The following is a 21,201-nucleotide window of genomic DNA, read 5'->3' on the forward strand; positions in this document are numbered from 1 at the left end:
ACTGAGAAGTTTGACCCAGCCACGTCAAAGCTCTAATCGTAAATGCACACGTCATCATCCTCTGTTTTCTTAGCCCGGTTCTCTCTCATCGTACGTTCCTCACTTCGCCAACATTATTTCGACGGCTGCGATCGTCCGTTCTAGACGCTTCGAATTATATTACTCAGCTGATTTTCAATCGAATTTTTTATTTTTATTCTTTTGTATTTAACCGTGGTTAGTTTTTAACCCTCGGGTTAAGCGGTGTGGAGAGGTTAAAATGTCTGTGTAAGTGATGACGAAGCGAAAGAGATAGGAACAAGACGAGAAAGAACAGCTTCAAAGCGAGAGACCTTCCTGAGTCGACTCAGAACGAGTTGGCTTTTTTTTTAATCTCCTCTGCAGTATTCGTTGTCGAGCTCCTTCTCTCGGCTGGCTGTTTCACCTAAGCTCATTATCCCTTCCTCTCCCTCTCCTCGCCGTCGCGTCATTTTCGTTTGGTGAGAGTCTTCTTTTAGCTTCCTTGTTTTGTAGATTGTGTTGCTCTTGCTCTTCGTTGTTATTTGATTCGATTTCTAGGTCCTAAAGATTTCAATTAGTGTATATGCCATTTCAAGTTGGATCCTTTTACCTCTTTTGATTCATAAAAAAGAGCCAATCATGCATGGTTAATCTCGGATGTTAGATTGTTTTTGTATTATACACGCTAATGTTTTCTTTTACGGTTCCTTTTTGCAATTAATGCTCTCTTGTAAAAAGAAGACACACCAACATGTGTTTATATTTGCTAGTTTTAGATGATTCTCTATTAGTTAATTGCATAAAGTTTTGATTTTTGTGTGTTTATTACTCACTCTCAATTCAATATCTTTATTTGCAGATTGTTTTGTTGTTATGCTCCTGTCATCTGGACTTTAACTATGGAAGCTCGTCTTGTTTAGGTTGATTGGTCTTTGGATTTAAGCAAGGGACTTTCTTTTGAAGCCATCTTAGAGGCTGTGACTTCTTTGGCTTGTTCTCCACATTCATGTCCCGTAAGCTCAACAGTCTTATTCAGACACATATGGCAGTTTCTCTTCTAAAGAGCCCCTTGACCGGGGAGTTCTACGAGTTTAACAAGATGGGGATGAAGCCTCCCGTTGGACGCAGGCGTGTTTTTGTCCAAACGGAGACTGGTTGTGTTCTGGGGTTGGAGCTGGATCGCAGTGATAACGCGCACACTGTTAAAAGGAAGCTGCAGGTTGCTCTCAACTTCCCTACGGATGAAAGCTCTTTGACCTTTGGGGATTTGGTGCTTAATAATGATCTTACATCAGTCAGGAATGATTCTCCTCTGCTACTAACTCGGAACAACTTTCACCGGAGTTCATCGACTCCATGCCTTTCTCCCATGAGAGCTGATCTTCAGCACGGTAGAGATGAGTCCAGTTCTATTGAGATTCTTGGGAACTCGGTTTGTTCGTCCTTTGTGAGGCAGATGGCGAAGGATATTACAAAAGCGTTGAAGAGAGGGATTGATCCTGTTGCTGTCAATAGCGGTCTTGGAGGAGTCTACTTCTTCAAGAACAGCCGTGGTGATAGCGTTGCGATTGTTAAACCAACTGATGAGGAGCCATTTGCTCCTAACAACCCTAAAGGCTTTGTTGGTAAGGCGCTTGGACAGCCTGGGTTGAAACGCTCTGTGCGTGTTGGGGAGACAGGTTACAGAGAAGTCGCGGCGTATCTTCTTGACAAGGATGGTTTTGCAAATGTTCCTCCCACTGCTCTCGTGAAGATTTCTCATTCTATATTTAATGTTAACAATGGAGTGAAGGCGAGTAAGCGTATGGAGAAGGTGTTGGTGAGCAAGATTGCTTCTTTGCAGCAGTTTATATCTCATGACTACGATGCTAGCGAGCATGGAACGTCCAGCTTCCCTGTTTCGGCTGTGCACCGTATAGGGATTCTTGACATTAGAATCTTGAATACGGATAGGCACTCAGGGAACCTTCTGGTTAGGAATAGGAAGCTGGATGGTGTGGGGATGTTTGGCCAAGTGGAGCTTATTCCGATTGATCATGGTCTTTGCTTGCCGGAGACTCTGGAGGATCCTTACTTTGAGTGGATTCATTGGCCACAGGCGTCGATCCCGTTCTCAGAAGACGAGCTGAAGTACATAGCGAATCTTGATCCTTTTAAAGATTGTGAGATGTTGAGAAGGGAGCTTCCGATGGTACGAGAGGCTAGTCTCAGAGTTCTAGTTCTATGTACGATTTTACTTAAGGAAGCTGCTGCTTATGGTCTATGTTTGGCTGAGATTGGTGAGATGATGACTCGAGAGGTTCGTGCTGGAGACGAGGAGCCTAGTGAGATTGAAGTGGTGTGTCTTGAGGCTAGGAGTTTGGTAGGAGAGAAGGAAGCTGAGTCTCCAAGATCAGACTTGGGCGGTGATGTTGAGTTCCAGTTCGATTTGGATTGTGAGGAGAACATCACATCCCCACTTGGATTTACTCTTGGTAATGCTCGTAGTCATCTCTCAAAGGTGGAAGAGACAACAGAGGAAGAGGAAGAAGAGAAGGAAGTGAATGAGATAGCTATTCCAGAGAAAATGGCGGCAGTTAGCAAGCTTTCAATGTCTTTGAAAAGCACTCTTCTTGGTGAAAAGAGCCAGAAGTATCAGAAACACCCAGGAGCGAGAGCAGAGAGCGGGTATGCTTCGTCTGGACACAGGAGTGCAGAAGAGCAGATCCCAGCAAGCACAAGCTTTGTGAAGCTCTCGGACATGAGTGAAGAGGAGTGGAAGATTTTCCTGGAGAAGTATCAAGAGCTGCTTTGTCCAGCATTTGCAAAGCGCAAGGCCATAACTTTAGGACAGAATCTGAGGCAGAGGCTGGGAACTTCGTGTCAGTTTTGAGATGTCAAGAGACTGAAGAAGAAGAAGAAGAAGAAGAAGAAGAAGAAGAAGAAGAAGAATAAAGGATTGTGTTAGTAAAGGGTTTGGCTTAAAACTGAACTGGTGGAAAAGGATGGTCAAGTATGAGAAGAGTGGTATGGATTTTAGTGTAAATATTGGGTTGATGTCAGCTTTTAGTGTGGAGGAGAGTCGAGAGTTGAAGAGAGAATTTAGTCACTGTGTCTTTTTTTCATTCTTTTTAAAAACTTCTAAAACCCTCAGGGTCTTGTTGGTTTCTACCGTACTGTCTCGTTTAAAGCATTTAGACCCTCTTATGTTTTATAAATCACTTTGTACATTAAGAAAGAAAAATGGATGAAAATGAAAGCTTTGTTTAAAAGTTAAACAGTGAAGTTAATCATCATCTTCGACGAGGCTCATGTTCCGTTCACTGCTCTTGTCGACATTACTCTCATTCAAATTTTTAATCGTCAATGATTTACTTATTTTTTAAGCTCATGTGTTTTTAAATGTTAGCGAGCATAGCACATCTAGCTTCCTGTTCTGGCCGTTGATCAAACGGAGATTCTTTTTGGTTGCCAAGTAGAACTAGGTTGGTCATAAGAGGTGTGACGATTTTGGTCTTTGGTTCCAACCTTTTATCTCAAGTCTCGTGGAAATAATGAAAGCCGACAAAGGAAAAATGTTGATCTTATCCAGGTGCATAGGAAAGGTTAGGATCCGGAGCACACAAAAATCTTATGGGCCGAGTATCCATTTTAGAGTCTGGATCGAAAAACCCGACCCGGTTCGTACTAGTTAACCTACCCGGTTGCGGTTGTCTTCTTATAAAGTGCACACAACCGCTACTTCTAGCATCAACGGAAATCACCCTCAAAGTTTGCTGAGTTGTCAAGGGTTTATAGATTATGGGGTCTTTCTACATTTTTAGGATTAGGATGGTATAGCAAAGTTTGTTGATTTGTTGGTTTTGTCCTCATAAAGTTTTAATTTTTTTTTTGTTTGTACTTCCGGTAATACGAGCATCGTAACAAAATCGAGAAAAGGGTACTGTTTTGGTGCTATATATATATATTGGCACTTGAGCTTCTTTGCTGATGTTCAATAGCTTTGAACTTTCTCCAGAATATGCGTGTAGGCCAATATGTATTTAGATCTCGTGCGGCTGGTTTTGTAATTTAATGGTTTTGTTTACTGGTATTGGGAGGAAGCAAAAGTATTATGATGAGAATATAAATAGCCTCTGAATTCAAAATTCATGTGGATTTTATATTACATACCTTCAAAGTTCTCTGAATTGCTCTGCTTTCTCTTCAAAGTTCTATCTTTATTTGAAGGGAATAAAACTAGTTTTTGTTCATCCAAATCATCATGATTGAATTGGCACCTAAGAAAATCATAGTCTGTTTATAGCTGATTTAATGCTTCAGACTACACGAGCATGGTGCTATATTAACCTTTTCAACTAGTTATTGTTGTTCATATTAAGCATTTTGCTTTGATATATGGCTTTTAACTTTTGAAGAACATTTGTTTTACGTGTGGATTCTATATCTTGATTCTTGTAGGGACAGAATGGGCTTTTGAATTCAAAAGCATCTGAGAAACTGAAATGACCACATTAAAATTTGACCTAAAGGAGATGGTAGAGTAACGAGCAAAACCAAAATGGTTTTGAGTCTGAAATGTGTTGGCAAAGCTTTGGAATAAAATATGTATGATTGTGTTAACCCCAAAATAGGACACTAACCAAACCGAGACGAGGGATAAGAAATAATAACAACAAAATAATCTGTTGGAGAATGTTAAGAGTAAAACTTGTAAGCCAAACTGGGGATAAGACGAATTTGGGAGTGATGGTTCCACATCTATAGTGCTCTCCCATGGCCCTATCACAGATAACTCTCTTGTGAATATGTAAACCCAAATATAGTTAGTTATTGACCTGATTTCTTGAAGACGTGACTTTTCTGACAGAGAAGCTTTTCAACTTAGTTTTGTTTTGTAATATCAGCGTTAGGCCGAGATACTGGTTTGCAAAGAAATAGTGATTGGTGGTTATTTGGTGTTCTAAGTCCACTGTTGTTGTCACAATGACAACTATGAATGGAACGTGCACATGCTATTTTTGTTGACACAACTGCTTGGTTCTTCGTCTTTGAGAACTATCATTATCCGGTTTCTTAATTTTTTTTTTATCTGATTAAAAAAAATTAAGAAATGAACCAATCGTGGACCACCATATGTCGGTGGAACCCGCGAACAGTGCAAAATATTCACCACAATCATTTCTTCATTCGTGATTTTTGTAACCGATTATTGCCACTTTTGTGGGATCCACGCCATTAGAAACTCCTTTATAACCTGCGATAATGGTGCTCTTAGGGCTGAACTAGTCTGGTCCTTCGGTCTTTGTAAAGGTGAAATTCGTAGGCCAAGTTCAGTGTTGTATGCATTTACCAAGCAACATTTTCTCATATATCTCACGTTTTGTGGGTCCATCTTTCATTTTCATCCAGCTGTTTACTGCTTACGTGCATTATGATGGATTGCATATTAGACAAAAGTCGAAAGTAACCTGAGAATAACATCACCGTTCCTCTTCTAGAAAGTTGCCAGCTACAGTCTCTTTGTTAAAAGAAATCAGAACAGGTTCAGTCTCAATCTACTTCACCAATTTACTCTCTGATATAGAATCTGTCTCTCTCTCTCTCTTTGGTTTTGCTCTTCCATCATCAATAAATATGTTTATTTTTTCCAAGTATCAGGAAAAGCCGGAGCCTATAAGAAGCCTCATATAATTTGAAGAGAAGGTTTAAGATTCACCCACCACATGGCAACCCTAGCACCATTTTTTCACTCAATTGAAGTACTACCAGACAAAGCAACTCCATATATATATATATCAAGGAAGGTTAGTGCCTTATTCATTATCTGTACTTTTCCTTACACAAATATATTGTTTCCTTAACAAACCGTAATCTAGTCTAGAGTAAGGACACATCAATACCCACAAAACAAGAATCATCCTTCTGAGCTCTGTCATTAGGGAGCTCATAAGTTTAACTCATCCTTTCTCTGCTCTTGTTAATCATATGAAAGGGTAAGTTTTAACTTCTCTATACTCTCTCTTATGTATCAGAAGCTATCTTAAATATTAAAGATCAGCTTTTGAGGTGGAAATCAGAAGAGACACACCTCATCAGTCCAGAAGGAATAAAAGAAGCATTTACTTAAGCAGGTTAAGAGCTGTTCCTCTTCTTCATTCCTTTAATACTCCTCTTCCAATCCTCTTACTGTCTATAAAAACGTTGCAGCTTTTTCTTCCTCTCTCATTGTATTGAAAGGTAAAACCCAACTGGATTTTTTGTCATTTTAATTTTCTCTTAAGATGAAGGACAAAACAAAAAATACTTGTTAAATTCATAGACATGTTTCATAATATAAGATGTTCTTACATATCTAGATAATTTTATCTTTATCAAAATTGTGTAACCAATTGATTTTTACTAACAAAATTTATCTAAAAACTTCACTCTAAGTCTATCTGAAAAATTCACAAAAAGTAAGGGGGTGTTACTCGATCATCTATTTTAATAGAGCTTAATCTAAACATAATCCCTTGTTATTCGAATGATAATTTTAAATTCTAGTATTATTCAATGTGATTTAAATTCAGTTTTTAAAATTTAGTGTTATTTTTTTAACAAGTAATCTAACCTATATTAAAAGAGATATATGAAGGCTTCTAAGATGTGCCACGTCGGATTAAAAATTCATTCAATCAAAAGATTATATTTTGACATGTCACGCAGCTGTGTCCATCTGACTCTTCATTCTTCTTTACCATCTCCGTTCTCTAGCAATCACCGCTACTGTGAAACCCTCCTCATCAATCAAAGTTGTTATTTAATCTCTTCTTCACGGTTTTGTTCCATCTCCCGTAGATTCTCCTACGATATAAGCCGCTTCATCTAAACCCTGGATCAAGCCCAAATCGAAAACTATCACTAACGAAGCTACAATTACGACCACAAAATCCACCGGTAAGTCTCCTGCCTCCGAAGTTTCGCTCGGACCAAAATCCATTTCTGGGAGGCCAAAAACATTGCGAAAGGTGGGACCTTTATTGGCTTAGAGCTGCTAGGATCAAGCTGGAGGTCGCTGCGTAGGGTACCAGCCTAATCAGCACGTAGTACCTTTGTTAGTTTAGAATCTCAAAACACTATATTGGTTTGTGGGTTTCAGAAAAACTGAGAACTGTTCTTTATATTTGTATGCAGGAGATCGATTTTGAGTTTGAGACTGAATAAAAGAAATATCTTACCAGACAAGGAAATAATTAAGAGGTATATACACAACATCTTAATGAATGTAGCTTTTTGCTAGGAAGCGTGTATAAGTTGAATATTTTTCTTCCTATTCTGCAGTCATTGAAAGATGAAACTAAAAGACTTAGCTTTCTTCAAGAAAAAAAAATGTATATGGCAAATCTTCAAAAGCTCCTGCTAAAAACGAAAAGGTAATTTTGCTCCTTTGCACATGTAATAATTTCAGATACCTTGGCAACGCTGATGCTAGGGTAGGATTGTGTATTCTTTAGTCTTTTTTGCTCCTTCACCTGTAATAATTTCAGTTACCTTGGCAACGCAAGACGACCTAATGAATTTATGTTGAACCTGTGAACTATATTTCCTACTTATTATTTCTCTGATTTTAACAGAGAGACAATGTCAGAAACCAATGGGAGCATCTGGTTTGTTTACTTGCTGATAATCATATAAGGTTGACTCCCAGGCCAGAGTTTCTGAATAAGGTACCTTCGATACTTCCCTCCACTCACCTAGACCCACTGACACTACTGATGAGTAAAACACCACAGCATTATCTCAATATTCCATCAATAAAAAGATACATATTTATCTGTTAACACTTTTAAGCAATGGAGTTTTGTGTTAATTAATGTATCGATGCAGCTCGACGATAGAGCCGTTGATGCCGTCAAGACAAAGTTCTTTAAGAACTACAAGAACTGGTGCAAATTTTTAGGACGTAAACATAGTTTAAGGTACCAGGCAACATTTTATTTTCACAAATGGATTGAATGAGACACTTTTTTGAATGATGTTTATACTCTTAATAAAAATTCACTCATTTAATTTATGCGAAGGCTTTCTCAAGGTGCTGAAGATATACAACAGCAGAAGATACTGTATATGGGTTTTTAAATCCTTTTTAGCTGATATGATTAGTCAAACACAAGAATTCATCAATATTTACCTGCTTTTTATTCTCAGATGGCTTATGAACTCCATTGTCTCCTGGCTGGAAATGTCAGCATCGTTACTGGAAAAAATATCAAGCCTTCTTACGGTGGAGATGATGAGGCCTTTCTGCTGGAAAGGTAAATGTTTAAATGATAGGTTTATGACATCTTAATAATCTTGACCTTCTATACTCCATAGTTCTCTTTTCCATGAAATGGGAAGCAAGTAAGAATGCCACTAGCAAGGCCGCTCACTCAGATTGGTCCAACTATGATGATCTGTATGAATATTTTTGGTACGGTAAAACTCAAAGTCTGTAAATTGAATATTTACTTGGTTGGGAAATCTTAATTTTTTTTTTGTGACATTTGCACATCACTGTTAAATAGGTCTCCAGATTGCTTCTATCTCGGCTGGCCAATGCGTGATGATGGAGATCTCTCTCCAGTATCTTCATTACAACAGCTTTTCTACGCTTCCTCCAGAGTACGTCACCCTCAATGTTGCGACAAAACTTTCCCTGTTTGGAGTTCCTCTGTTTCATCATTTTGTTACTTATCTAGGAAATAACGATTACATTGTTTCTTCCTTCTATTCTAGGTATCTTGGATATTATCTTAAACTTCCCGGGTTTCCACAGATGGAAATTTACTGAAATTTTGAGAAATATTCTCAAGATCGCTGTAAGTCTCGCTTGGTGTGTAGTCTTACCGCTTTGCGATGCCCAGTCCAATTCTTCTGCTCCTGGGATGCTGAAGCAATGGATATCATTCCTTCCACGAGACGTTAAAGGGGTTCCCCCGCTCCATATCTTGGCTGTCGCTCTTTGCTTGCTCCCAAATGTGCTGACGGCTATCATGTTCATTTTCCCTATGCTTCGACGCTGGATTGAGAATTCAGACTGGCATATAATTAGATTGCATGTCTGGTGGTCACAGGTATGATGCTGGATTTATAATTCCTTTCTTTTCATCCTGGATGAAAATTATGATTCTGTTTAGTCAGCAAATCCCTTTAGGCATGCTAGAAGAGCTCTGAACTCTGTTATGTCTTATGTTTTATATATTGCAGTGCTAATGGCATAAATTATTTGAGTATTTTCTATATATTTAAATTGCATTGTATGATTGTATCTAGAGGCTATCTCTTGGCTCAGTTTAGCAGCTCAAATATGACTGAACCACCACAAACCTCACCGGCTATTCTTTTTGATGTTTGCAATAAGAGACAAGATTATATATATAAAAGCTCATGCGTCCATGGTTCTTAGTGTCTTTGTCTTTTTTAGTTTCTTTTTTTACTAGGAAACTTCTGATATTTGTATGTATTTGATTCATTCTTCTTAGTGTCTTTGTCTTTTTTAGTTTTTTTTTTTTTACTAGAGTGTTGTTTTTTGTCTGTCTAAAGACATACTCTCTGGGTTATCTCATAAAACGAAGAGGTGTAATAAATTGCTCCTTATCAACTGGACACGCACTGAAAATACTAAAGATTACCCATATTGGGATCTAAACTATTTTTTTCATCCCCGGATGCTGAAGATTACAACGTAGGCCAAATTGGCCAACAAGTCCACGGTGGTGCACCACGTATGTCCATTCCTTACCTTACTTTACTTTCTCTACCAGTTATGTTTTGGTATTTACGGTTTATTGGATTCGTGTCGGCAACAGGAGGAAAATCTCATCACATTCATGATCCGATGAAAGAGGTTAGGAGGAGATAGTTCCTCCAGGCACAAAGGATTTTCATGTCATGGCTACTTCCCACACTAAAGTCTGAGCCAAACAAAGCAGTGGAACCAGTACGAGGCCCCAATACCTCTCACGGACACGAAGCTCTGCCTCATCATGCAGGACCCTTAGGTGTGTCGGAAAAATAAGAAAAAGAGGCGTAGGAAAACGTATAACACACTCGTGTCTTTACTCTCTCTGACATGAGATGTCACTAGAACATTTGTTCTTGGTGACCTTAGAGTCAACATCGAGAGAGACAGAGGATTGGAGGAAATGACGGCTGCTCGGATCTTGGTGGGATCTCGAATTATAGTCCAAAGTCACTTTTCCCACCGGAAAAAGTAATAGATTTACACCCACGTTTTAGGGTTTTAAATTAGCATTTCAGTTCTCTGATCCATGTTGTTTCCGTATCTCAGCTGGTGGAGAAATTGGAGCAGCACAGCTCTTGCGAGGAGGAAAGGAACATGTGATGATGTTCGACTAGGCTCCTGGAAGAGAGAGGGGATACAGTCAAGAAGAATGAAGTGAGTGGCTTTTGTTTTCAAGATAAAAATGTTTTATGGATTTGACCCCACAGATCATACCTTCTTCTGAAACGGAAGCCTCTGCTGGTTGCGGTTAGGGCAAGCTGAACATGCCTTATATGATGCTAACGTCTGCAGAGAACTAAAACCTGATTGGTCTAAAAGATGTTGTTTCCGTGAAGGTGTTGCTCTTTGTTTCCTACAGGTAAAAATCATCTCACTTCTATTACAAAAAGCAGTTGACTTTGAACGCTGAAACATTATAATTCACTGAGTTATCAATGATACTACAGAGATTTGTTGAGGCAGCCAATGCCTTTTTACGAAGGAGTAAAGCAAAGAGATCAGTGATGAGTTCAGGTTTGTTTGAAACCCTCATTATGTTTTGTTTTTTTTCCTATCGTTTTTCAAGATACTGTCTTTTCTTTCTTCTACAGAGAAGTTGTAGATGCTCAAAAGGAAGTTTCCTGGCAAGGGAAAGATTAAGGCCAAACCATAAGATCTTCTAGAGAAGGCTCTTTTTAGTATATGTATGAAGTTTTGATATTGCTTCTTACCTTGGTCTCTCCCATGACATTGTTGCCTATCTTTACTTACACGTACTAAAAACTTCAGGCATAAAATTTTGTTTGTGCTCTGATTTTGTCATTGTGTTTGGATTTACAATTTTGATTTTTAAAAATTGTAAACAATGATTTTATTTGTTATACTTAACATTTTCTTTTTGCCACCAAAAATCTAATCTACTAAACCGCTTTTATCTTTTGATATCTAATCTATTACTCATATTTGAATAATCTATTGCAATAACTCTCAACGATAGTATGATATTATCTAGACATTTTTATAACATTACATACAGTCCCGTTGTTGCCGACTTTTCTCAAAGATGATGTCCCGTTGTTCCCGACTTTTCTCAACGATGATGTGTAACCATTGTCAGCTATATTTCCCCATCCAATTAGGCAACATGAAGAATGGGGGAGACTTTATGCTGTAGACATGGTTTTGCTTGATCAGAAGGTTTATTTATCTCGAGACTAATATTATGTGTTTCTACAATAAGAGTCAGAGACAAGCAGAAGAGAAGCTCGAGAGATATGTAGTGCTGGTCCAAGTCATATTCCTAAATATAATCTTACAATATACTTAATGATGTAAAGATAACAAACAATATAAAACTGAAATTAAACACCCACTTTACTCATAGAAAGAAGAGTAAAACAAAAATTAAAATCTAAGTTTCCAAAAGTTTCCTTAAAATTTAAATGCTGTAATCTTAGGTGAATATATAAATTTACAAATTTTAAAGTTTAACAACAATTTCTGACTTATAAACCTATGTTAAGTGGGACTGTTTTTTTTTTTAGGTCTGAGTCTGCAAGAAATTTAATTATAGGACTTATTTGTGAAATAATCAAAAAAGAGAAAATTAGATTTTTAGAGAGCGAAGAGAGAGATAGGAAGAGAATGGAGGAGGGAGGGTAGGATTTTAGTTAGATACTGAATTATGTTTTTTTTTGGTATTATTAAACCCAATTTCCCTTAATTATATATACACTTAAGTTGGTTAACTTTATAAAAAAATTTCTATGAGCTTTTAGTAAGAGTTAATGTTGGCTTATATACTAATAGTTTTTGTTTACAAAATTTTAATTTTTTAAAACCTATTAGATTTAGTAAATAACACTGAAATATTTTAATGTAATCAAACCTAAAATATTATGAGCAAATATTGCATCATGGACAAAAATGAGCCTTGATCAATAACAAAATCATGAATAGTCTGCTAAATTTTTACATTTCTCAAACATTTATCACAAACACAACCTTAAAAGTCTTTTTCCTCTTCTTTACTCTCACTCGAATACAAATAACTAAAGCAAATTACAAACTGATAAAACTATTCACTTTTACAAAACGAAATTGGAGGCGAAACAAAATACTTAGCGAATCTCTCAAATGGTTCCTAACTTTAACAAAGAACCCAGACATGTGAACATGGCCTTGGATGTTATAACTTTTGCATGATCTCAAGACAGAGGAAAAATAATTGTTTACCTAGAACATCCATGGAACATTATCATAGGCAAAAACCCGGGCGTAGCCCGGGAAAAAGCTCTAGTATTAAATAAAATCTGTAAGGTTCGTACATAACCAAAGGTCAAGAATAACAAATGCAAAGAAACAAAAGTTGTAGAAAGATCAAGATACCAGTAGGCATCGTTTAACAGAAAAATTCTACTAAAAGACAAGACTTCATTAAGAGAGAGTGAGGATCCGTCTATGGTTAGCTATTGTGGCATTCAGTGGGTTTTAGGAGAGAATATGTCAAACTCAAGTCTTTACTGAAGCACACACAATGAGGTGATTTAACCAGGTCCATTGCACACAATGAAAGACTGGAACGTTGATCCTTAGTCACGCTTCTGGCAATATAAGTTGTCACCTGATTTCAGCTCCAAGAAACATAACCAAAGTAACATTGCGAACAAACTTAAAATATTCAATAATCAAACCGGAAAGAGGCCAGCAACAGGAGGAACAAACCAAATATGGAGCCAACTTTTTAACATAAGTTTCAAGAGAAACATACCTGAGAAGAAGGTAAAGCAGAACCGGGACGACACCAGCCCAATCAACAAACAGTCCTAGACGATGAAATAGATAAGAGCAAACCCCTGATATAACATCAAACAAAGACTAGCATCATCTCAGAGACACCGTTAAAAGAAGCAAACATGAACAACTCCACAAAGATAATAAAAGAAAAGGCAAAAATCCCACAATAAAACCATGATCAGAATGCAGACTGAGACATGATGTAGACAAATCTGACGAAGAACCTCAAATGCCGACCCCAACCAACGCAGTCCAAAAGCAAATGGGACATGAACCACCATAGCCTTAATTAGTCATCGACAAAGTGGCATGCTGAATCTGTAACTGCCAGCTCACTACATCCAAACTTCGAAAAAATCCATAACAACGCACAAAGGCTATATCACAACGAATGGAAAGAAGATGTGGATCCTCTTTAGTGCCGTCTTGGAGCGACTAACACCGTAGAAGCTGAGATTTCACAGATGAATTTTTGGCGGCCAAAAAGAGGACCGAACCCTGCCTCATCAAGATACTAAGCGAGGTTTCAACAACTATGCCATAGTCATTTTGTAGTTTATTCAATTTTAAGGATTTTTTTAAAAAAATTGTTTTTTAAATTGATTTCAAATCATTTTTCATCGAGTCTCGTAAATAAATGATTTAACTCAAAAACTAATGCATACTTCATAAATCAACTTAAACTATATTAAAATTTTAAAATTCGATGGATTGCAAAATATTAATAATTAATTTTAAATTACTGATTGAGTAACACTGTGACTCTATGAAAGATGAAAGATGAATTACGTGTCTACAAACGTTAAAGTTCTTATAGAGACATTAATCGCTTGTCAACAAAATAATCATCATGTAATATAAAATCATAAATACATGGACCGCTTTTGTTAGTTTCTGTGCTTGGAATTTTCTCTCAAAGCTTGAAATGATCATGTATTTCATCATTGTTTTTTTTTATATTATCCATTTTCGACTATGATAAAATCTTTAGTGTAAAGAAAAAAGCCTTTTCAAAATTTCTTTTTGGTGCTTATCATTTTTAATCATATACTTCACTTTATAATATATAGTTCTGTTTTATTGTCTTTTCGTTTTATTTATCCTCATTGATAGTCCACGAAAAAAAATTGCACATCTATATATGATTAAATGTACACGCTAAACAATTTCTTCATTAATCAATTAAAGTTGGATCCATGTAAATACAAGTAAATCTATTAGGTATAGTTTATTAAAAAATGGTAGTTAAGTTTGTGAATGTTGGAGTACAAACTACAAAGTCAGAGAATTAAACCGTAAACAACATGCGGATCCTCGTCACTTATTCTTCAGTTAACGCGTAAGTCATAACTCTCTACTTATTTTTGGTTTTCGTGGTTTTTTCTGTATTGATTTCAATTACATAACGATGAAAAGTTACCAAATTTTAGGTTGATTATTGCATAATAACATGTTAGTTTCCTCATCATTATAGATGCAAAATATGAAAATATCATGAACATATGCAACAACAAAACACTTAAGTTATATTTGATGAACGACACACCACAATATTTGCACATAAAAAGACAAAATAACACAACATAACAATATACGAAGTACAATCTCTTACGTCTGAATTGTTATGATCTTTTTCAAATTTGTAAGATTATCTACATCACAAAATTCTAAAAAGCTTTTACTATTAAAATGATTAGATTAAATTTCTCAATTTTAAGATATTCAATGAATATAGTTCTATTAATTTTATCCTTGTTTTGTAACTGAAATTGATTTATTAGTTTATTACAGTAATTTGAAATATTCAATTAAATCCTTGTAATAAAAGTGTTCTCTGGCAACATTTTTTTTCTTCTTAGGGGTGTTATTCAGTCAATTAATTTAAAATCAATTATCAGTGTATTACAATTCAATAAATTTTTAAATCTTAAGATAGTTTAAATTGTTATTCAATCATGTATTTTAATGGAGTTTAAATGTAAACACAATCCACTATTATTTGAATGATGATTCTAAATTCTATTTTAAAAACTAATGTTATTGAACATAGTATTTATAAATCTTATTTAAAATATAGTGTTATTGAGTAGATGATTTAAATGTGAAATTTAAAATATAGTGTTATTCAACTTTATAAGATTTTAAAATTCTTAGTTAAGAATTTTAAAATTATTTCAATTCATTTGTTGTGGAGTATCAAAAATAAATGACTGAAATTAAAATAGAAAGGATTCTGCATAAATTTTAGAATTAATCAATTTAAAATTTTGTTGGATTGCAAAACTTTGATAATTGATTTTAAATCATTGATTAAATCAAGAATCTTGAAGATTTAAAGGTAGGAAAACAAGTGGAGGAGGTTCCTATATATGACTTTGACTTTAAGTCCAGCTCTCGTGTTGGATACAGGTGATGATGCTATGCTGGTTAACCATTATACTCATTTGAAGACATTGTTTGTTTTATTAATGCCATGCTTTTGATTTTTGTTAGGACTCTTGATGTCCCAGCTTCTAGGATTGTGATTTGGGATCTATGCTTTGAGTGAAAAATTGCGACCTTTGTTGGATCTCCGTGTGTCTGTCACTGGCCAGTTCACTTTGATCTTGTTAAACGGGTTCTTCGTGATATACAACGTGCAGGGCAACAGTCAGAGGATATCTGATATCTGAAACAGATATCTGAAACAGTTTGTTCCTCAGTTCTTTTAATATCTTTGCTTCTTGGCTATTATTGGTTAAGTAAACTTAAAACAACTTTATTGTTTGTGTAGGTGTACACTATGTACAAAGCTTTCATAGAGCCCAGATCTCCAGACTGCTCAAATCAAAATCATTAATAAATTTAACCCCATCACTGGTTTTCAGAGCCCAACATATATCTTGAAGGTTTGAAAAAATGACTTGATTTTGTCTATCCATTTTGTAATAACAGCTGCTCTGTAATCTCATTATTCATGTATTTGTTGTCTGCGTTTGGTAAAGTGAAGTTCTTTTGCTGTTTGGTTTGTTGTAGTCGAGAAAGGATGTATCCGTTGATCAGATGTAGGCGGTCCTTTCTGAAGGACATACAGAGACTAAGGAGGAGACCTATGATATATATATATATATCTTCTTCCTCCTCCTGGTGAAGATCCAGAGTCGTGCTAATCATATTTGAGGATGCGGAATAAAGATGGAAAGTACAGCCTCATGTTTGAGGTTTGGCCCTTTCAGAGTTTTCTTTCCATGTGGTGAATACTTATGGTTATGGTTTTAATATGCAGGAATGGGTTACGGATACTCCTTTCGTCATATCACCAAGGATTACTTTTGAAGTGACTGTTTGTGCAGGATTCGGTTGATTAGAATGATGAACGTAAGAGTGGAGTGACTAAAGACGCTTTTATTAGAATCAAACAAGAGGTTACAAGATTGACGGGAAATAATGAGACAAGATCAAAGGTTCAAGCAACAGGATCAAAGAGATGATTAGGAAACCCTAGATCTAGCCGCTTCTGTGTGCCGTCCAAAAGTCCTCTTTTTCATTGTCTCCTCATCCCTTCTTATAGTGACCTCGTCCGTGATGCCCTAATCGTGTCGTCCTTTGGGCCCTGTCTTTAAAGGCCGAGTACGCGGGCCTTGGTACTGTTCTTTATAAGCCGAGCATATTTAGTCGGCTTAGCTGATCGGCTAAAAGTACTCTGGGGTCGAGCCGCCATTTTTAGCCGCTTAAGCCGACTAAACTGGTCAAGCTTACCGGGCTAGGGCCTGTTATTCGATGGGCCTTGTGGAGGGATGTAATCCATCTCCTACAATAAGTCCCCCCCAGTTCACTTGTGAGCGGCGTAGCGGTCTCAGTGAATTTGTGGGTCAGGTTCGTTCGTATATCAGGTCCTAGCGTGTTTAGTCGCACGCCGTTTTATTGATGTTTCTAGTCGCTTAGAGTAGTACTTCCTCATGATCTGCTTTGCTCGCCGAGGTTTTGGTCAAGGGGGCATGTTTTACTCGGTAGGCGAATTATCCCGATATAAGAGCTCAAGCTTATCTCATCGATTTACGTTAGAAAAACGGTTAAGACCGAAATCGGGGATTAATTTCGGTCTGGCATCTCGATTAGAGATCGGTTCGAACGAGAAGCCGAACCGTCGCGAGTAAGCCTTTGGGTATTTAGGCGGCCTTTGAGGCCCATTTAGGTTTCTGTAGACTTAATGATTGCGCTTCGGGGGATGTGCCCTTGTTTTTGCTATAAATAGGCTCATCCCTTTCGCTTTCGTCATTCTTCTCTGCAAGTTCAGGTATTCCGCTTTCTCTCTACTTTTACTTTCTCTCTCTAGGTACGTTTCTCCTCACATAGGCTTGTCGGTATCGTCTGGCGGTTGTAGTCGTCCCCTAAATCCAGGATCATGCCTCTGAGAGGTCGTTTGTCGCGAGAAGAAAAAGGGAAGGGCGTCGCAGATTCTCCGAGTCCGACCAGAGATGAACGGGTAGCTGACAGCCCGCTGGATGATTTTGATTTGATTCATCGCGACGCTCTTCGGGACTTAGACAATATGACCCTATCTCAACGCCTTTGGTCGCTGATGCTCATAAGATGATCCGTGACGAACGCGCGGATCGCGTTGAAGTCGGGAGCAGTGACGTGAGCGGTAGTGGCTCTGAAGCGTCTAGCCAAGCCTCAAGATCTTTGAGACGAGCTAGTCGGGAGATTCCTTTCGACCAGATAGACTGCCGACCCACGATCTACCATCCTGGTGGGATCTTCGAAGAACTCGGCCCACTCCCGTCCGAATTGCTTCGTGACCCGCGGGCCCAGTCATGGGGGAATGTCTTCGATTCTTGCTCGTCCCACAAGACGGTGAAGGATTTATTGAGGCAAAGTGGAGGTGCCGGCGTTACATACATCATTCCTTCCAAGGGACAGCGTCCTTGGTCGCCTCCGATCGGCTATCAGTGTGTCTATGAGTCTTATTTTGGAGACCATACGAAGCTCTGGTTTCCAATTCCCAGACTGGTCACGTCGTACGCATTCCGTCGGGACATCGCCATCTGTCAGTTGCTTAACGGGTCGCTGTGCATCGCGGTTATGCTAATGGTGATGGCAGCGGAGATAGATGTTTCGATGAGTGTGAGAGTATTCGAAGAGTTAACTTTTACGAAGGCGGAGCCACATGGAATATTTTCAGGGAAGATGCGCTTGAGCTACAACGTCTTGTAAGGGCACCCGAACAAGACGAAGGACTGGCAACGCTCATATTTTTACGTCAAATCTGACGAGCATGCCTTCTCGGAGCCACCTGGGGATGACTACCGCGTTCTATGGAACAAAACGCTTGGTAGATAGTGTTTGTTGTCATCATGCCTTATTCGAGTATCCTAACGGCGTGTTTCTTGTCGTTGCAGTTCATGACCCGAATACGATCGCATACCCGGAGAAGTTCTTCGAGAGTGCTCAGGCGATCGCAGCTCACAGTCATCTTCGTTGGCCTGATCTTAGTCGAGAGTGGATAAAACGTCAAGAAGCTCGGATTGCTAGAGGTGAGTTCACCGGTCTTTCTCCAAGAAGTTCTATCAAAAACTTAGTCTCTCTTCCCTTTTTTTTTACAGTTGATTGGGAGTCGAGGCTTCCTGTTGTACTCGGGCCCCGTAAGTCGCGTCTGTCCCTTTTTACTCGGAAACAGCATAAACTTTTGGACGAAGCAAGGAAGATGGACGGAGTGCCGGATTTGAGTGCACTGTTGAAGGGGAAGCTGCAATTGCTTTCGAAGAAGTCAATTCCTGCCGACGCGCAAGGGTCGACTAGCTCTGACGCAGGCCGAACTTTCAAGGAAGGAGCTCCTGTTTTAGTCGACAAAGACGTTGGGGCAGAGCCTCCTGCCTTGAGTCCTAAAAAGAAGAAGAAGAGCAAAAAACCCAAGAGGAAAGCAACCGAAGAGCTTCCTCTTGAAGAGATCGCTTCTCTCGACGAAACCTCCGAGGGTTTGGAAGCAAGGAAGGGAGAGAGAGGAAGGAAGGGAGAGAGATGAAGGAAGAGACCTTACGAAGGGGCTGTTTCCTCCGTTGATCGCGGCGAGGCGCCGGCAGTAGGACGAGAAGGCGCTACAAGGGGTTCCGTCGAGTCTGACCGTTCTGGAGCGGCGCCTGAAGATCTTCCCAGAAAGAAGAAGAAGAAGAAGTCCGTCGAGGCAGAGCCGCGTCCTTCTGATGCGGAGACGGGCCTCGTCGAAGTTATCGCGGGAGGCGACGTTTCTCTTGAAACCCCTCCTGAAGAGAGAGAGGTTTCAGCGCGGGGCAGTGATCCTGTTACGGGTGAGAGATCTATTCCTGATCCGTCTGCGAGAAAAGGAGCTCGTTCAGAGGGTTCTACTGCGAGGAGGAAGAGGATCGAGTTCCCCGATCGCGTCGAGTTTTCCTACAACGAGACGACCCCACTAATCTTTAATCCTCTTAGGTGCGCGGAGCTGACGCGCCAAATTCGTGGTGGGATGAAGGTGATGCCACAGTTGGACGACCTTTACTTTAAGAACGAATACATAGACGCTGCTTCCTCGAGAGCTCGGGTAACTGCGCTACCCTTCATACTTTATCTCATTATTCGATTCGTCGGGTTTATTCGTCTCACGTGGTATGTGTTTGTCGTTTTTGTAGAGTGACAGGAGTATGAACTTTCTCGTTGAGAAATACGATAGTGCTTTGAAACAGACGATGATCCAATTGGGATCTTCGGAAAAGCTTGCCCAGACAAGGTTGAAGGTCATCGAGAGAGTAAGGGCGGAGCATAAGAAGGCCAACGAGAAGGCCGCAGAGGAGAAAGAGATTCTTCGAGTAAAGTTTGAAGAACTGGAGGGCAAGTTTAAGTCTTCCAGCGCGGCGAGGAAGGAGCTCGTCCGAGAGAAAAGCCATTTGGAGCAAAAGGCTGCGAACCTTGAGAAGGAGAAGACCGAGCTAGTCGAAGAGAGAGATGCCGCGGTAGACAAACTAATCAGAGAGAGGCAACGCTTGAGGGACTCCCGTGGTTTGGAGGTTACTCGTGAGAGGGAAAGAGTCGAGGCTGCTATGGTTGAGAAGGCAAGTCGCCGTTTTAATCGCGTGCGCGACCATTTTACTCGTCTAGAGGCTTTTGAGTAGGCGAAGAACCTGTACGGTCAAGCTTCGGGAACGAAGAAGTGCCTTGAGGTTATAAAGGCGAGTGGGACGGAGATCCCCCAAGAAATGATCGATGTCTTCTCTGAGCAGGAGAAACTTTACGAGGCGAAAGTTATGAAACTCCGAGTAGAACCGCTGTCCGATAGTGACCTTACACTTTCTCCGCTGGTCCTTCCTTCTCGTTTCGCCGAGGAGCGGTTCAGAACGTCATTTGATCCCTATGGGTAGAACGTAAATTTGATCGGGCTAGAGACGGCTTCTCGGCTCGTCACCTCGCTCGAAGTTGTTGAGGATCCATCAGAGGAGCCACTGGTTGATGTCACGTCTATCCCTACCGAGCCTGTCAAGTCCCCGGTGGGAAGCGGGTTTGACGAGCGCCCAGAGAATGAGAATCTGAAGGGGTTTCCTGGAAAGGACGGCCTCGAGATAGGCGACACTCTGGTTCGAGGTGGAGAGACCGAGAACGTGGGCGTCGAGGATCCTGTGCTTGTCTCGGATTCTTCCTCCGAAGGATGAGAGGATGGGGAGGAGGATAACGATGGAATCGAGGAGGCGTCGCTGCCACGTCCTGCTGAGGAGGAGACGATCTATGAAGCTGGGGATACAGATGTTCCTCCACTTCCCGTTGTAGACTCTCTTGCCTCTATTCCTACTCGGGCGGAGGACCCGACTGCTGCCGCTACCAAGAGTCCTGACGGTCAAGATTGACGTTTCACTTATGTTCTTATCTGTTGTGGTCTTGATAGACCCTGTTGTTGTACGATTAGACATGCTTTTATTTTATTGGCAAGTCGCTGTTTTAAGCGGACTTTAAATTTGTGGGTTGTGTTTCTCATCCGTATTTGCAAACTTTGTTAAAGTAAATGTCAGTATTTTAGTGTCTCACGATGTGTTCGCTTAGAAACAATAGATTCCTGACCTTTGGCTTTTGCAAATAGATAAGGAAACGAACCGCTAGGGGATTTATTCAGCTCTTGTCGCGTTTCGATCGAGACGACGTCTAGTCGCATCGTTCTGTATCGAAAACAAGGGACTTGATCTAAGAGTGGAAGG

The 21,201-nt window shown here is 39.4% G+C and overlaps 2 protein-coding genes, 2 long non-coding RNA genes and 1 other non-coding gene across 6 annotated transcripts; 4 read left to right on the forward strand and 1 right to left on the reverse strand.

Moving 5' to 3' along the window:
• The first annotated feature begins 195 nt into the window (after positions 1 to 195).
• Positions 196 to 3,257, forward strand: LOC106401080 (phosphatidylinositol 4-kinase gamma 5). 2 transcript variants are annotated; one of them, XM_013841517.3, is made up of 2 exons: positions 196 to 479; positions 860 to 3,257. In XM_013841517.3, the coding sequence occupies exon 2, from the start codon at positions 1,007 to 1,009 to the stop codon at positions 2,870 to 2,872; it is 1,866 nt and encodes a 621-aa protein (XP_013696971.1). In that variant the 5' UTR covers positions 196 to 479; positions 860 to 1,006; the 3' UTR covers positions 2,873 to 3,257. The 2 variants fall into 2 exon arrangements, with proteins under 2 accessions (XP_013696971.1, XP_013696972.1); XM_013841518.3 differs by having other exon boundaries at positions 293 to 479; positions 921 to 3,257.
• Positions 3,258 to 4,087: 830 nt separating this feature from the next.
• Positions 4,088 to 4,174, forward strand: LOC125588191. Its single transcript, XR_007324584.1, has one exon. It is a non-coding gene; the product is annotated as a small nucleolar RNA R160 (small nucleolar RNA).
• Positions 4,175 to 8,647: 4,473 nt separating this feature from the next.
• On the forward strand, positions 8,648 to 11,139 carry LOC106397825. Its single transcript, XR_007323378.1, has 6 exons — positions 8,648 to 9,728; positions 9,813 to 10,216; positions 10,295 to 10,402; positions 10,456 to 10,607; positions 10,696 to 10,762; positions 10,840 to 11,139. It is a non-coding gene; the product is annotated as an uncharacterized LOC106397825 (long non-coding RNA).
• A 1,313-nt stretch (positions 11,140 to 12,452) lies between these two features.
• On the reverse strand, positions 12,453 to 13,549 carry LOC111206050. The gene is made up of 2 exons (XR_007323379.1): positions 12,999 to 13,549; positions 12,453 to 12,851 (listed from the first exon to the last, which is right to left on the reverse strand). It is a non-coding gene; the product is annotated as an uncharacterized LOC111206050 (long non-coding RNA).
• Positions 13,550 to 18,281: 4,732 nt separating this feature from the next.
• Positions 18,282 to 20,664, forward strand: LOC125587125 (uncharacterized abhydrolase domain-containing protein DDB_G0269086-like). Its single transcript, XM_048757273.1, has 6 exons — positions 18,282 to 18,540; positions 18,610 to 18,981; positions 19,048 to 19,562; positions 19,651 to 20,070; positions 20,131 to 20,316; positions 20,377 to 20,664. Exons 1-6 carry the CDS (start codon positions 18,282 to 18,284, stop codon positions 20,662 to 20,664), a joined length of 2,040 nt encoding a protein of 679 aa, XP_048613230.1.
• The last annotated feature ends 537 nt before the right edge of the window (positions 20,665 to 21,201 follow it).

Source organism: Brassica napus, chromosome C5 (assembly GCF_020379485.1).
Source record: "Brassica napus cultivar Da-Ae chromosome C5, Da-Ae, whole genome shotgun sequence".
NCBI classification, from domain to species: Eukaryota; Viridiplantae; Streptophyta; class Magnoliopsida; order Brassicales; family Brassicaceae; genus Brassica; species Brassica napus.

Bases quoted from the DNA above. Each gene is read 5' to 3' on its own strand.
- LOC106401080 (XM_013841517.3), top strand. From the start codon at position 1,007: ATGTCCCGTAAGCTCAACAGTCTTATTCAGACACATATGGCAGTTTCT.
- LOC125587125 (XM_048757273.1), top strand. From the start codon at position 18,282: ATGCCTTCTCGGAGCCACCTGGGGATGACTACCGCGTTCTATGGAACA. The intron at 19,563-19,650 runs GTAACTGCGCTA...TCGTTTTTGTAG, and splicing joins CTGCTTCCTCGAGAGCTCGG to AGTGACAGGAGTATGAACTT. The intron at 20,071-20,130 runs GCAAGTCGCCGT...GCTTTTGAGTAG, and splicing joins AGGCTGCTATGGTTGAGAAG to GCGAAGAACCTGTACGGTCA.